A 15,978-nucleotide genomic window follows, 5' to 3' on the forward strand; every position below is an offset into this window, starting at 1 on the left:
CACACATCCTGGGCAACACCTCAAAACCAGGCACAAGCCTCAGTTACACACACACACACACACACACACACACACACACACACACACACACACACACACACCCCCCCACCTTTAACATCCTGCAATCACCTCTCCCAGCCCAAAGGAACTATCTGATGGTTGGAGTCTGCACTCTTCTCTTAAGAAAAGATTCCCACAAAGTTCAAGGAAAAGAATGTTGTGTAAGATCATTTTATTTCCCAGGGCAAAGGGTTGTGTAATACCCAACTGGATTCTATCTGAAGCCTTACAGGCCAATTGTAGTAAATGCATTTTACATATGTTCAGTGCTGGCTACAAGAGCTATTCCTCTTCCTTTAGAAGTGTTGCTTTTGTTGTGGTTTACAGTAACCATGCAACATGCAAGAGCAGTGTTTTTCATGAAAAAACTACCATAACTTACAGGCCCTGCCCTGAATCATCAGAAAGCTTAACTTTTGGTTAAACATCCCCTTAAAAGCTGTCAGAAGAAAAGCATATCTATTATACTACAAAACTGTGTAAATCTGCAGATTGCTATTACACATAGTCTGACAATGACCAGGAACATCCTTCTGGATTAGTGAAAGCTTGGAAAGCAGCGACAGCAGCCTGGGCTCCGGCTGGCTCTGCCCTCCGCCTGCTCCCTTCAGGAGCCCTGATCACCTCCTTCTGCCTTTGCTGGTATGATTCGGAGGCTTTCACATCTTGGAGAGCTTGATGTCATAAGTGACCATGTTGAAGTTGTCCCAGGCAAAGAGCTTCCTCTCCAGGGGGTTGTAGTCGATCATGCTGCTGTACTTGTAGCGGTTCTTGAACGGGATGGTCAGGGGCTTGCTGCTACCTGTGCCTGTGTCGTAAGCAAAGTTGATGGTAGCCTCGGCTGAGGAGTAGCTGCTGACGGTGTACAAGGTGCCACAGATGACAAAGGCATTGGCGACGGACTGCTTGCGGATGTTAGTCTCCCAGGTTTGTTCAAGTTCCAGATTCTCTGGGTTCAGTTTGGAGAGGACGATGGCACCTTTGACCTCTTCGGTGCTGTAGATGACCCAGAGGCCTGTCTCATCCACAGCCAAGTCAATGTCTGTGTAGCCGCCCCAAGAATACGGGAACTGCCCATGGAAGCCGGCGCCAGGGATTTCCTTCTCAGCCTTCACTGTCTCGGTGTTCAGCTCATACCTCACCACAGTCCTGGACCCAGCCCCCTGGAAATAGAGGCTCCCGGCGTACACCACAGCGCCTGTGCTTTCCAGCGGCCTGGGCAGCACGTGAACCTTAGAAGGGTAGCCCTGCACGAACTGGCTGACGAGGTCGTACTCGAAAACCTGGCGGATGTCTGTGCCCACCGTGTTGATTCTCCATGTGGTCTCCTGGGTATAGGGATAGGAGGGCTTGGGGTCCCTCATCCACACACCATATTTGCCAGTGATCGTTTCAGCTGTTCTCAGAGTGAAAGGCTCTCCTACCCAGGCTAGTTCTCCACATCCTGAATGAAAAACAAAACAATAAAACCACTAACCCATAATCTTTCCAAATACAATGACAACACGGAAGCTTAGCAGAGCTGGCAGAAAAGCAAGGGCCCTAGAGACAGGCAGTCTGAGTTTAAATCTGGGCTTTGCCACCCACAGGCTGCGTGACTTTCAGTAATTAACTCTCTAAGTCTGTTTTCTCCTCGGTAAAGGAGATAACAGAGTTTTGGGTAGTAGGGCTGTTGCAAATGTTAAATGTACACATGCTCAGTGCTTGGCATAGAGGAAGCGCACGGTAAATGTTCTGTGATCAGTCTGATGTGAATCGAGCTTCTGCTCAGCTTAGTTGTAAAGATGAGGGCTGCCCAGAAGGCTGCAACTGTATTTGTAATATTCTATGTCAGCTGGGCAGGGAATCATAGGTGTTCATGACACTACTCTTCATGACTTTTATGTCTGATTTAATTATTAAAAAATAGGACAGAGAAAAATCAACTCAAAAGAATAATTTAATATGACAAAGTTTTCCAAGCCCTGATCAATGGGCCACATATTTCATGCATCATTTTAATACAAGAAAATCTGTATGTAACTTTTTATATGTGGGGAAGAGATGGTTGAAAATTTAGATTTAGCAGAATCACAACAAATCTCTGTACTGTAATGGGCACCTTTGATTTCCTCACAGAAGGCAGGCACTCTTTGCTGTGCATCTCTCAGAGAATCATATTTTAAGTATTTCATAACCTCCATCCTCTTTTATTACACATGCCCTTCAGTGCTAGCAATAATTGGCAATCACATGGATAGTTAACGTTTCTGAAAACCGCAGTCTTAGTCTTAAAGTCAGGCTTTCAGGGAACATTTTGGAAAGAGACAAATGGTACTTTTCCTAAGTGGCCAAAATCCAGAAAAAATACCTTTAGTAACAAACTGTGTGTTGAGCTGGTGCATGGTGGATACCTGTCCCTAAGGTAAATGTATGAAGGACCTACTGAAAAATGTCATTTTCCAGGTGTAGTTAAGTCTGTGTGACAATCAAGTGGGTGAAATAACCACCTCTCTCATCTCCCCCCAGCCCAGGCCAGCCCATCCCAGCCTCCCAAGTATGGGTGACAGGATATAAGGCTCTGCTCCAAGTGGGTGAAATAACCACCTCTCTCATCTCCCCCCAGCCCAGCCCAGCCCAGGCCAGCCCATCCCAGCCTCCCAAGTATGGGTGACAGGATATAAGGCTCTGCTGGGGAGAGACTGACTTCCTCCAGACCTGCCCTGGAAAGGGAGCAGAGAGGGGGTTCTGTTCCTGTCCCCCTTTCCTGCCTCTGCTCACGAGGAAGTTACTCATTTCCCACCCGGCTGGGCATTTACTCTGTACTGACTCCGAACACAGAACTAGACATGGATGAAGACCACGTTGGCACAAAAGGGAAGAAATCTAACTTCATACCACTGTCTCCCTCTCCATTTCTGGGATGGCCAGATGGACTCTCCTTCAAGATTCGGGAAGCAGGAACCTCAGTTAACTGTGACTTCAATTCCTGGAAGGCCAAAGTGTCCAAATTCCATGTAGCAACTGTATTAAAAGAAAGACAAAATCGTACTGTGAGAAGTGGCCCAAGGATTGACCATGTTGAGGACGGCTTTGAAATAGCCTCCCAAAGATGTGATTTTTTTTTTAAATTATTTTTTTATTTTTATAGCAGTTTGTTTTACAGAGAAATTGAGCAGAAAGTACAGCTAGTTCCCATACCCTCCCCCATCCACAGATATAGTTTCTCCTGTTATTGACATGCTACATTAGTGGGTACATTTCTTACAATCATGAATCAACACTGATATGTTATTATTAACTTAATTTTACACTAGGGTTCCCTCTTAGTGTTGCACAGTTCTGTGGGTTTTGCCAAATGCATAAGGGCATGTATTCACCATTGCAGTATCATACGGAATAGTTTTGCTGCCTTAAAAATCCTCTGTGCTCCACCTGTTCATCCCCCCTTCCCTCATTCTCTGAAACCCTGGTAACCACTGGTTTTTTTTTTTTTTCTCCATTACTTCAGATAGTTACAGAGATATGATGTTTGAAATTTGCTCTCAAATAATGATCCGGGATTGGGGGTCGGGGAAGGGAAGATGAAACATGACTGGACTCGGCTGATAACTACTGGGGCTGGGTAATGGCTACATTGGGGTTCCTGCTGTTCTCTCAACTTTTGTGTATGTTTGAGAAATCCCATAATTAAAAAGCTCACAAATAATAAATAACATTAACAATGTGCCTAGCACAGAGTAGGGTATTCATCACAAAATAAGGTTATATACAATTTAAATAATTCCTGCCAGAAGGGCCAATTTATGAATAGATGAGGGATTTCAGGGATATTGAGAAGGTCCTTAGCATCTTCCTAGATGTCTGAATTTCAACAATTAAAAATTCACTGCATGACTTTAGGTTTTTATCCTTGTCATGTGCAAATATTTCTGTAAGAAGTAACACATTAAGCTTTACATGCTCAGTTGAAATATCCTATCAGGTGTACCTCCTGGTTGCCTTCCCAATACTTGTCTCCAGCCCCATCTCTCCCAGCTCCGAGAGGATGCTAGAAATTAAAAAACATTCATTTAACAAACAATGGTAAAGATTTACATGGGCTAGACACTGGGAATCCAATATGAATAAGGCACGGTCCCTGGTCCCTACCTTCTAAAGGTTCCTAATCTCTTGAAAAAATAATAACTATCATATATATATATTTTTTTGTCTTTTGTCTTTTTTCTTTTTCCGTGTCCGGCAACGGATTGCAACCCTCAGTGTTGCCTTCGTACCGGACCGGGGACCGGCAACGGGATTGCAACCCTCGGTGTTGCTCCCGCGCCTCGCTCAGCCAGTGAGCGGGAACTGGTCTGTATGTGGGATCCGAACCCTCGGGCGGGAGCGCCGCCGCGCTTCCCAAGCGGCGCACTATCCATTGCGCCACCGGGCCGGCCCATAACTATCATATTTTAAGAAAAAAAAATATTCTGCCAGATTCCTTTCTGAGACCAGTTTTGCATAAGGAAGAAAGCGTGTGCAGGATTGCTATGGGAATTTGAGGTGGGGTATGAGCCATGGAGAAGGGAAGCTGTGCGAGTGACCTTGGTTAGACATTAAGTCATCACCGTGTGCCACACATTTCTGCTTTTGCTTAGGATTATGGTCTTATGGCAGTTCTTGAATACAAGGATAAGGCAATAGCCAAAAGAAATAGGCTTGGCTGTTTCAAAATGTAGGTTCGATTATTATTTAGGTATGGTGAGGCCAACAGATCAGGAGATGATTGCCACGGAAAAGATAGTTTGAGGCAAAACTATGGAGAAAGTAAAAAGAGTGGTGGATGGGTGGGGTGAGGTGGGGGTGTGGGGAGGGAAGGGATGAGGACGTGCAGCACAGAGGCATTTTCAGGCAATGAAAATACGCTGAGTGATACTATAATGGTCGATACATATCATCACACATTTGTCCAGACCTGTAGCGTGTACAACACCAAGAATGACCCCTAATGTAAACTATGGACTGTAGGTGATGATGATGATGATGTGCCCATGCAGGTCACTAAGTGTGACAAATGCACCACTCTGGTGGGGGGTGTTGATAGTGGGGGAGGTTGTGCATGTGTGAGGGCAGGGGGTATATGGGAACTCTCTGTACCTAAATGGAGGATCTTAATTTTGCTGTGAACCTAAAGCTGCTCTTAGAAAACAGTCTTTAGGGGGCCATGGGCCCTAGCCCTGCCCCTGCCTCTGCTGCCACCCCACATCCAGGCCAGCAATGGAGTCAACCTGACACCCAGGATCCTGAGAGATGGGGGTGCCTCAGCCAGCAACCAGATCCTAGAAGACACTATTAACCATGTGTGTTTCTCTGGGCGTGTGACTTACCTGCTCATGTCCTTCACTAAATTTCAGCTTAGATTTTTCTAATTCATTTTAAGAGTTCTTTTTGCAATAAGGATATTAATTTGTGTGTGTCAAAGAAAAAAAAAGTAGAGAATAGAATAATGGTTACCAGAGCTGGGAGGGGTTGGGGAGAGGAATAAGGGGTGAACTATTGGGAACAAAACTATGCTGCCTACCCTAAGTGAATGATTGTGCAAGATATGCACGTATTGAAACAACGCACTGTACCCCACAAAAATAAATACAAATAAAATCGAATTTTAAAAAAGTCTTTAAAAAAGATAATTTGTCATACTGTACTCACAGATTCCAAGGGGAAGGGGTCACACCCTGCCATGGGGGGGCTGCATGGGAAAGCACCAGGGTTGCTCAGGAGTCAGAGGGAGCGTGGTGGAAATGTGGGCAACAGGCTTTATCGTTCTTTCCATGGGAAGGAACAGGGGAGGCAGGTAAGGAAGGGTTAGCACTGGCTAGTTTGAATAATTTCAGCAGGCTCTAGGGCCTAGGGGCTGTCCCTAGTTGTGTGGTCTCTGGCCCTGGGTTGATTAGGGCAGGAGGATAATGGCTGGAGAGAGGAGGAGGTAGGGGTGTGGCTCTGGATTGGTTGACTGCACAGGAAAGACAAGCTCCCAGCTGAGTCGTTCACTATCTGTAGGAATTGGCTAGACCTGGCAGGGGCAGGCCGTCCAGCATCTGCAAGGACCAGATGGCAGAGCATCGGAGTAAAAAGACAGGCTTAATGCTTTGGCTTTTTTTCTCTTGCTGAATGCCTCGGTCATTTCTCTGGCCCTTGAGTGACCTGGCTCCTTGCTCAGGATTTTCAGGTGTCCAAGACAATAGGAAGGAAGTCAGCGCATCACCTGAGGCTGGGGCTCCACACAACTGAAGGTCAGCTTTTTCTTCTTTTTTAATTTTTTCTGCCTTTTATTGTTTGTTTACTCAACTCTCCTATATTTAGATTCCAGGCGTGGAGGATTACAATGGAACTCTTAACCCCTCTGGATGTACCGTATTTCATCAATCTTAAGACACAGTCTCCACATCCCTGGGATCAGAGGTGCCCTCTCCGAGTTGCTGGTGTTCGGCTCCGATCAGTTACAGTACAGAAAATGTTTCTCTCTGGAAGGAGCTGGAGGAAACATTCAGCTAAACAGCTCTCAGGCTTGGGCTGGGCCATGGGGCTGGGGGCGGCATTTTGCCATGGCTGAGAGCCCTGCTGCACAAGCCGAGCTGTCCCATCAGCCGCCCTCTCCTGACCCCGGCTGCTGCAGTCCTCTCCTCCCCAGCCCTGCCTTTGTGCAGCTGCAGCTGTTCAGCCTCCATAAGAGTGCAATGACCCTGGACAGGGGCGGCTCCTCTGTCCCCTGGGATAGCCCTCAGTCTAGAGAGGACAATGTAAGCCATCAAGACCCATAACCCAAAATGTATAGCCAACTGAGGCCATCCTCCATAAGCATCCCAAACTCCAGGGGTAATTTGGAGTGCACCCAGGGACATGGCAGGTCTTAAGTCTTCCCAGCCTTGAATCCACAGAATTATTTATCCATTCATTCTTCCAGCCCCTTGGGAGCACCTATGAAGGGCATAGCTGTGCTAGGTGCTGGAGATAAAAGGTGAATAAGACGCAGTTTGTCTGTTCCCTTGAGGATCTCATATTCTGGCAAAGTCCTCCTGAAATGGGTCCATTCCAGGCTGCTTTGGGAACCAGCATCATTGGACAATCTTAATGGCTCCCGGAGAGTCTTGGAAAGTTTATTTGGTCCTCTGACTCTCTTTCTCCCTATCTGAGGATCTGTGGAGGTGAGGAAACACCTCGTTCTTCATTCTAAAGATTGCCTTGGCCCATATGGGAACCCAGGGCAGAGATGGGTCCACTAGGTCAGATGAAGGCTCCTTAGACTGATCTGGAACCTGCACGCTGCTTCCTTCCTCCCCCAGTGCAGGTGGCCACACACCTTTGCCAGGGAGTTGGTGCTGCTCGTGGGCAGCAGGGGAGAGGGACAGGGTGCCTGAGGTTCCCCGTCCTTATGTGCTGCCAGGGAAAGGCAAGAGCTACCCCCAACCCTAAAAGCGACGGCAGAGCTATTTGTAACACCCTCTCCATCCGTGCTTCTCCACTGTCATGCCTTCTCTCTTAGGCCTAAAACATGATGATAGACCCCTGATCCCTGGCTGTCAGGAGCAACCCTCCCCTGCCTCACCTGCTAAACCTCCTGCATGGAGCAGAGGCTCATACAAGGTGGCAAACCGTCACCATGGCAATTCCTCAAAATCAGATCATTAAGCATGTTCCTTGAGTTTAGCTGTTTTCCTTTCTTGGACCATTGTAGACTACTCTTCAGGACAATTCAAACTTTTTTTCTTTGATACCTCAATTAACTCTCAGAATGCAGGAGCTGGTTTTAGGCAATGTGAGGTGAAATACTGTTGGTGGCATCTGTACAAAAAGTCTGGAGAGCCCCCCTCCCTGCCCTTCAGCTATGTGACCCACACTACCCATGCAAGGGGCACATGGACCTCCTCTCCCCTACATCCTCCCCCACATCCCTGACATGAACTACTTTATTCTGTCAAAGTACCTAAGATGGTTATTAAGAAAAGCAGGGCGTATACTTGCAAGTCACTTGAAATGCCCTTCTTAGCCACTGCAGGAATAAAGAAAGTGAAACAAACGAGCACACAAAAAAGCCAGGCATTTTCACAGATGACTTCCTTGAAGATAGCTAAAGTACTGGCACCGAAATGCTGAAAGACAGCTTTCTGTGTGGGAAAAGAGATGATTAATGGGCATTTATAGCTCTTTCCACTTTCCAAATAATTTTCATATAAGTTATTTATATGATGTGGTGCCTTCAAAATTTCAGAGAAATAGAATAAGGCTTTAGGGCTGCAATCTGCACCTAATAAAATTTAATTATTGCCACCACTCTTTACATGTACACTATGAACCACATGCTGTGCTCGGTACTTGCTGTTTATTACCTCTAGTCCACATAACAGTCCTGAAAGTGAATGTTATTATCCTCTTTTGCAAATGAGGAAAGCAAGATTCAAAGAGGTTAAGTAACTTGTTCACAGTCACACAGCTAGTAAGTGGTGGGGCTGGGACTTGGACCCATGTCTTGGAGAGCCATGACAGTTGTGAGCCCTCTCACCCAGTGGTGGGGAGGGGTGTCAGTTATAAATGCATTGCCTCTTGGAGCCCAACGCACCCTTCCATATACGCTCTCTGACAAGGCATTTCTGCCTTAAAGTGAGCATGATGTTGAATTGTCTCAACAGAGGCGCTAGAGGGACACTGTGGGAGGAAGAAGATCTCCCACAGTTTCCCTGCCCCAGTCTGGTCAGTGGTGTGGGTGTGAGGACATCTGGTGGAGCCTTGCCCCAGCATGGACCCAGGAAGCGGTTCCTCAGTGACCATGCAATCTCGGCTTGGTCATAATCTTTTCACAGCCCTCTCAATGAGGAAGCCAGAGTCCCTGCATGGGGACCCCAGTGCTCTGAAAGCCTCCTGCCTGTGCCTGTCCATAACTCCCATTGTACTCATGTCACAGGTGGTTGGTCAACCTCCTCACCTGCACTTGAGAGGTGGCCTGTTGCAGCTGCAGATCAGCTCAGGCCTGGGCTAGTCAGTCCCCTTCTCTGCTATCTGATGGGCTGAACCCCACTTTCCCCAAAGAGTTCTGAACCCTTTCCAAGTTCATCCTTCCTTAGGGCTCTAAGTTGCCATATGGAATTTGCTTGTATCTTATAGTTGCTGTCTCATCATAGTTAATAATTCTTTACATTAAACTTCCCTGGCTTAACCTACTATGTGGTTTCTATCTCCTGATTGAACCCAGACTTCCATGGAGGTTTTACAAGAGCCATGAAGATGTTGCTTGGCACTTTGGAGAGTGGCCTGCTGCTGGCTGAGCTTGGCTCCCCGTGAATGCCCAGTAAACACACAGCAATCTCCCCATCATCTCTGTCTTCCCCACTGCCCAAGAAGAGGTGGCACAGGCACTGGCCAGTGCTACCTTCCTTGCCTGGTCCCACCATGGCCCTCAGGGCTCTGAGCAAACAGCCCTTGGCTGGCTGTCCCTCTCCCCCATCTCTTTTCCCATTCTTTGCCAGAACCACACCTCATGTGCTTTCCCTGAAGTAAACAAGAATCACAATAAAACATAATGTCAGGGAGTGGCTTTCAGAATGATTGCAAGGCCAGTTCCCAGTTGGCAGGTGGGATGGTTGGATTATGAACCTGCTGGCTTCTTCTTGGTCATGTCAGCCAGGAGCATCTGGCAATAGTCAGACTCCCAGAGTGGAGCCATCTGGCACAAGGACCAAAGCCTGTGGGAGAGGATGCAAGGCCCCAAGCAAGGAAGCAGTTGTGCAAAGGAGCCTGGACTGAGCCAGAAATCATAGCTTCTTGGTTGCCCTGCCAGGTTCCAGCTGTGTGACTTTGGGCAAATGACTCAACCTCTCTGAGCCCCAGTATTCTGAGCTGCAGAAATGTATCAGGTTGTTTTGAGGATTACATAAGAAACTATAAATGAAATGGTCCTCAATAAAGATGAGTCAAAACTAAAATTTCTCTGGAATGTTTCAAAATCACTAACAATTCATTCTCGATGTGGGAGGAAAACAAAGAGATTATGAAAATATTAAGAACTATATGAGTGTACTCCAAACGTTTGTGGAAAAATTGAGTTAAAACATAATACAGGCTGGCCAGTTGGCTCAGTAGGTTAGAGCGCAGCCTTATACCAAGGTCACGGGTTCAGATCTCCGTCCAGCCAGCCACCAAAAACAAAACATAATACAAATCCTTCCATGAACTTTTTGAAGGTCTCTCATATTGTGTCAGACGGTTAACATTTTTAGGGTTTCTATTTATTTTTTTTTAATATTAAAAGTCGGTCGTTCTGTGGGTTAAGGGTGCATGTCTTTTAGAAAATTCTGGAATTTTTCTGCATGCTCTGCCCTTACCTCTGCTTTATAGACTCACATTCTAGAGAGCTTAGCCTGGAAACTGAATTTAACTAATTTGCTTTTATATGTATGCATGTGTAGATAGGCAAATGTCATTGCAATGATTTTTGTAGCTATTTCTGTCACTGCTCGAAAAGTTCAGTCAATATTACGTAAAGTCGATATTACATAAATGAAGAATGAAAAAAAAGAAGGTGCCAATATATTTACAGGTTGTCACAAATACATTAGGAAAATGAAGATTAGCTAGTAGACTGTTGTCCTGTGTGCTGTCCCAACACGTATGGTCTCTACAATCTATGTGTGCTACAGAAACGTTACATACATGTTGACATTTTGATCACTGAATGACATTAGAAACAGTAGTGGAACTCAAGCAAAAGCAGTCCTTTGTCGTTATAGTTCATTTACTGGGTGGCCACTCTGTGCCAGGAACTATGCTGGATGCTTCCCCATGTTACTTCTAATCTGCATAATGACTCCCAGAGGGGTTATTATCCCCATCCCGTAGGTGAGGAAAGGAAGTCTGCAGCACATGTGTTGAACACCTCTGGCCCCCAACTCCCGCCCCTGCTCCCGTGCACATACTGCCTGCCTTTTTCCAGCCATTGCTGTGGCAACCTGCCTTTCACGGGTGTCACCTGCCAGGACCTTGCCCCTACTTCTCTGATCCTCTGCATAGGAAGTCTGCAAGAACCAGCCTGGTGCACCCATCTGTGTACCATGGAAGTGTGACATACCTCAGGAGAAAGCCCTTGGACAACAGGGTATCAGACCCATGGATAAATGCTCTTCTGTCGAATTCTACACAGCCCCGCTGAAGGTCTTGGAGGGACAGAGCCTCCATTGCCCACGGTGGTGACCAGCTTGAGAAGGACCCATTGTTGGCTTCCTTCTTTCCCCACCCCACTCTCCCCTGGCCCCCTTCCCTTCCCTGGGATCACGGCCCTTCCAAAGCAGAGGTTAAAGGAGAAAGTGGGGCTTTTCTTGTGACAGTAATAACCAACTCTAGTTTGTATTTTGGTAAATTGCATTTTTTTTCTCCTACTCTGGGCTTACTTTTATGTAAAAAATAGGAGAAAAAATATACAAGGAGTCTTCAAAAAGTTCATGGAAAAATTTATATTATCTTTTAATTCCATTTTTCCGTGAACTTTTGGAAGTAGCCTTGTGTGTGTGTGTGTGTATAGAACTTTGTGGTCATAGCATGTAGTAAAATGTTGCCTATCATACTAGATGTTTGTAGAAACAAGGGATTTCCATGATTCTAAGGGGATTTTTTTCCTTTGTAACAAGTACACGATAAAGAAAATGGCAATGACAATTTGGACTACAGGTGGGATGAGAAGAAGCTCACCTCACCTGAGTGCACTGCGCCTCTCTAAGCCTCACTCCCCAACCCTCCACACCTCGGTTCTTGCCATTCCTGCACAAAAGCACATCCACGCTTAATTCCAGCTCCCCAAATGCCCCTCCCCCCATGTCTAGGACCTTGAAGCAGACCTCTTGTTCCAAGAATTTCTGTCCCTTTTTGTCCTGTGTCTTTAGGGTCTATAAACTAGGGGTCAGCTGGCAGTCCTAAAAGTCACTGAACCTCAGGGGGAGAGACCGGAATTCTAGCCCGGGCTCTGCCACTAACTGGTTAGGTGGCCACGAACTAGTTGAGTAACCTCTCTCAGCCTCAGTTTCTACATCTGCAAAAATGAGCCAGTGGCACCGGATGCTTGCTAAGTCCCTTTCCAGTTCTACATTCTTGTACTAAAGTAATTTCCTGCTCATGAAAATGATCCTCTACTAGAAAAGAACTTCCAAGTTTGGAGTTCATTATAATGGGATGTTGCTCTTATTTCCACAATAGAGCAGCTGGAAAAGACAAAAAGAAATGTAAAATTAGAGAACACGTCTAATAAATTCCCAAAGACTTGTTAAATGACCACGAAACAAGAAAAAGACAAAATTTAGCTCACTTTGGAGAGTGTGGTGCTGATAACAGCAAGGTCAAGGGGTCAGATACCCATACTGGCCTGTCACCCAAGAAAAAAAAAAAAAGACAAAACGTTGCCTCTATTTTTGTGTACACACACACACACACACACACACACACACCAGCGCACGCATGCGCACGCGTGCATGTGAGTTTTCGTTGAGAATGTAACTTCCTTAACAATCTGTAGTAGTAACGATTGTTTCATTTGTTTTCACAGACTCAGGTTCAAGTATCAAGTCTACCACTGACCAGCTGTGCAACCTCGGGCCCCTCAGCTCTTACAAACTCACTCTTGGTAGTTGTAAAGTTCGGAATTGGATCTCTTTAAATTCTTCCAATCTAGGGCCGAGCCCGTGGCGCGCTCGGGAGAGTGCGGCCCTGGGAGTGCAGCAGCGCTCCCGCCGCGGGTTCGGATCCTATATAGGGATGGCCGCGGGTTCGGATCCTATATAGGGATGGCCGGTGCGGGTGCGCTCACTGGCTGAGCGTGGTGCAGCAGGTCTCAAAAAGGACAAAAAAAAAAAAAATTCTTACGATCTAGGAATTTAAAAAAACCCTTTGTATTGTACAGTTATTTTATTTGAACCCCACAAAAATGATTACTTACAGCAGGAAGTTTCTTTGTCATGCTATGGATAAGAAACGAGGGTGCGGAGGGTTAAATAATTTGCCCAAGGTCACACCCAGGCACTGGCTCAGGTTTTCTAGCCTCACACCTATGCAGATCTTGCCTTTTTAGAAAATATTTTCCCGTCATTTTATTTTGAAGATTTTCAAACCTATAGAAAAATTGAAATTACAATAAACTCCCCATGTACCATTCACATAGATTCATTCCCCAATTGTTAATATTTTGCCACATTTGTTTTACCTTTCTTCTGCTCGTTCTTTAGGTATTTACAGTCTTTGCCCAACTGTTTGAAAGCAGATTGCAGATATTCTGATGCCTCACCCCAAGCACTGCAGCACAGACATCCTCCCCCATAACCCAAGAAAAAGAACATTAATACAACCACATGGTCTAATATGCAGTCTATATTCAAATTTTCTCGATGATCCCGAACTTGTTCCTCACAGGTTTTTTTCCCTGGATGCAGGAACCGATTAAGGATCCTGCACTTTATTTGGCTGTCAAGTCTCTTTAGTCTTTAAATCTAGAACAAGCACATACCACACCACTTTTTTCTTTCTTTATATTGACACCTTTAAAGAGCCTGGATGAATTGTCCCATAACTGGATTTGCTTGCTCGTTTCTTGATAATCAGAAAATGTATTACACAGTGAATAGTTGGAGCACAACTTTAACAAGAAGTGACACAAATGCTGTCTTCCCAGCTAATGAGAAGAGTGTCCCCCACCCCAAACACACTCACAGATTCACCTTTAAGCAAGCGGGGACCAGGGACCGGTATGAACAGAAGAGCTTCCCAGCTGGAAAAAAACACCTCAAGTCTGATGACTTCCCAGCAGAGGTTCTCGGATTGGGCAAAAAGTAGGAAAACTTCCAAAACAACATATAGAGGGAACCGACAAAGGGTTGTCACCACCTAATTTTGCCAACGGAGGACATTAAAAACAAACAAAACCAAAAAAAACTTACCACTTTATCACTTCGTAATTCTATTGTCACTTTGTAAACAGAGGTCATTTTCACACAAAAACATAGAAATAATCATCTCTGAACAAAGATTCAGAAAAGGCACAGTTTTCGGAAAAGGACAGTTGCCTTTATCACTTCGTAATTCTATTGTCACTTTGTAAACAGAGGTCATTTTCACACAAAAACGTAGAAATAATCATCTCTGAACAAAGATTCAGAAAAGGCACAGTTTTCGGAAAAGGACAGTTGGCATCTTTCTCCCGCTCATAGACATGTACATCTCACCTGGTCCTCATCGATCTCATTCTGCTGTGGACTGTGAAAACCCTGCCATGAAGAGGCACGAGAACTCAAAACCACTAACCTGAGCAAAGCTCCCAGAAGCTGAATTGCCAGTACACATGGAAGTGATTGCTTTGCCTTCCTTAATTCATGCCGTGAGTTAGATGTGACCTCTGGGAGAAAGGCCGGGAAAGGAGGAGAGGCCTGGGCCACGGACCATTTCACCTGCTGGACTCGCGGCCTCTCTACCCCACATTCTTACCTTCCCTGGAGACTGGTGGCATGTCTTGAGAGGTGTCCCGGGTCTGGGGACACTGGCCCCTTCTCAGCCTTGCTACCTCCTGGGTGCTACTTTCCAACCTCCTGGCCAGATCCTCATTCTCTTGCCTCAGTTGCCTCTTCTGTTCCTCCAGAGCTGACTTGTCTCGGAGGAGGTTGCTGTAGGCTGTCTCCATCTCCCTGGTTTGGGTTTCCAGCTGGTCCCGCTCCCTCCTCAGGGTGCCCAGCTCCCTCTGTAGACCCTCCTGGGTTTCCTGGGGCCCAGCAGCCTGGCTCAAAGTCAGCCGGTGGATGAGGCTCTCTAGGGAGCTGAGCCGGGCTTTGGCAGACTCCAGGTCTGTGCGCTGGGTGCTGCTGTCTCTCTGTAGGTCCCGGATGGCTGACATGGCCTGGCCCTGCTCGGGGCAGCTGGATTCATTGGGGCTGGCCACACTGAAGATGTATTGGCATCGGCCACTTGGGTCGTTGGTCTTCCGAAGCTGGGCTGTCCTGGCCCCCATGCCCCATGCCAGGCAGGCCAGAAGCAGCAGCTGGACAGCTGGCATCTCAGGCCCGCAGCTGCAGCAGTGTGCACAGAAGTGCCTCAGTGCAGAGGCTGGGCGAGGCTTCCTCTGGAAAGCTCTGCTACGCTGTGAAGTGTCTGGATGGGTGGCCCTGCTGGCTCATGCCCGAGCTCCAGAGAGGTTTATATATACTGGGGAGCCAGCCCTGCATGGGGGGAGAAAGAGGTGGCCACGTGAGGCCGGGTGTGGCGGTGCACAGGGGGTTACTTTCACACTGCCAGCAAGATTCTTAGAAAACAACCTTCTGAAAGTCTGTCTTGAGTTTCTTTAAAAAAAAAAAAGTCCCATTTTATGCACCTCCTACCCCATAACAGTCCCCATGTCCCCACCCTGTTTTGCGCACATACTCGCACATGCCCACCACATCCTACAGGACTATTTGTGTGCTGACTTCAACAAGGGTATATTTGTAGTTTATATTTTCATTCACTCTGCAAACTTCATTGAGAACCTGCTCCGTGCCAGACACTGTGCTAGGAACTGGAGATACAGATATACCTAAGACACCATCCTGTTCCTATAGCAGAGACAGAGACAAATAATAGCCAGCCAGAATCCAGGGACAGCGTCCCACCAGGCTTCAGAGAGCAGCACACCTACAGAAGCAGTTGAAAGCAGAATTCCACCCTCGTCCCTAGATTTAAAACAAGTGTGGTGTATCTTTGGGAGAATGTCCTAATTCCAGTCTTGCATCTCAGGCACCAACGTGAACATCAGCCTCTAGACCAGATCTTATTCTGCATGTGTGTGCGTGTGCATGCCTGCATAGTCTGGGCGTGCACACACGCCCCGAACCTCACTGGTGAAACCTGTGGAACGCTTCTCAGGAAGATGTTTTTAAATGTGTAAAATACTCATATATAGGA

General features: G+C 46.5%; 1 protein-coding gene across 1 annotated transcript; it reads right to left on the reverse strand.

The window, feature by feature from the left end:
- Window positions 1-221: 221 nt before the first annotated feature.
- Window positions 222-15,202, reverse strand: MYOC (myocilin, trabecular meshwork inducible glucocorticoid response). The gene is made up of 3 exons (XM_008585980.1): window positions 14,533-15,202; window positions 2,938-3,063; window positions 222-1,504 (listed from the first exon to the last, which is right to left on the reverse strand). The coding sequence occupies exons 1-3, from the start codon at window positions 15,092-15,094 to the stop codon at window positions 720-722; spliced, it is 1,473 nt and encodes a 490-aa protein (XP_008584202.1). The 5' UTR covers window positions 15,095-15,202; the 3' UTR covers window positions 222-719.
- Between the last annotated feature and the right edge of the window lie 776 nt (window positions 15,203-15,978).

Source organism: Galeopterus variegatus, unplaced genomic scaffold, assembly GCF_000696425.1.
Source record: "Galeopterus variegatus unplaced genomic scaffold, G_variegatus-3.0.2 Scaffold3786, whole genome shotgun sequence".
NCBI classification, from domain to species: Eukaryota; Metazoa; Chordata; class Mammalia; order Dermoptera; family Cynocephalidae; genus Galeopterus; species Galeopterus variegatus.

What these genes read in the sequence shown, in the direction of transcription:
- MYOC (XM_008585980.1), bottom strand. Translation starts at nt 15,094, where the DNA reads ATGCCAGCTGTCCAGCTGCTGCTTCTGGCCTGCCTGGCATGGGGCATG. An exon ending in GCCACCAGTCTCCAGGGAAG is followed by an intron (nt 3,064 to 14,532) that starts GTAAGAATGTGG and finishes CTTTTAATACAG; the next exon opens with TTGCTACATGGAATTTGGAC. An exon ending in AAATGGAGAGGGAGACAGTG is followed by an intron (nt 1,505 to 2,937) that starts GTATGAAGTTAG and finishes TTTTTCATTCAG; the next exon opens with GATGTGGAGAACTAGCCTGG.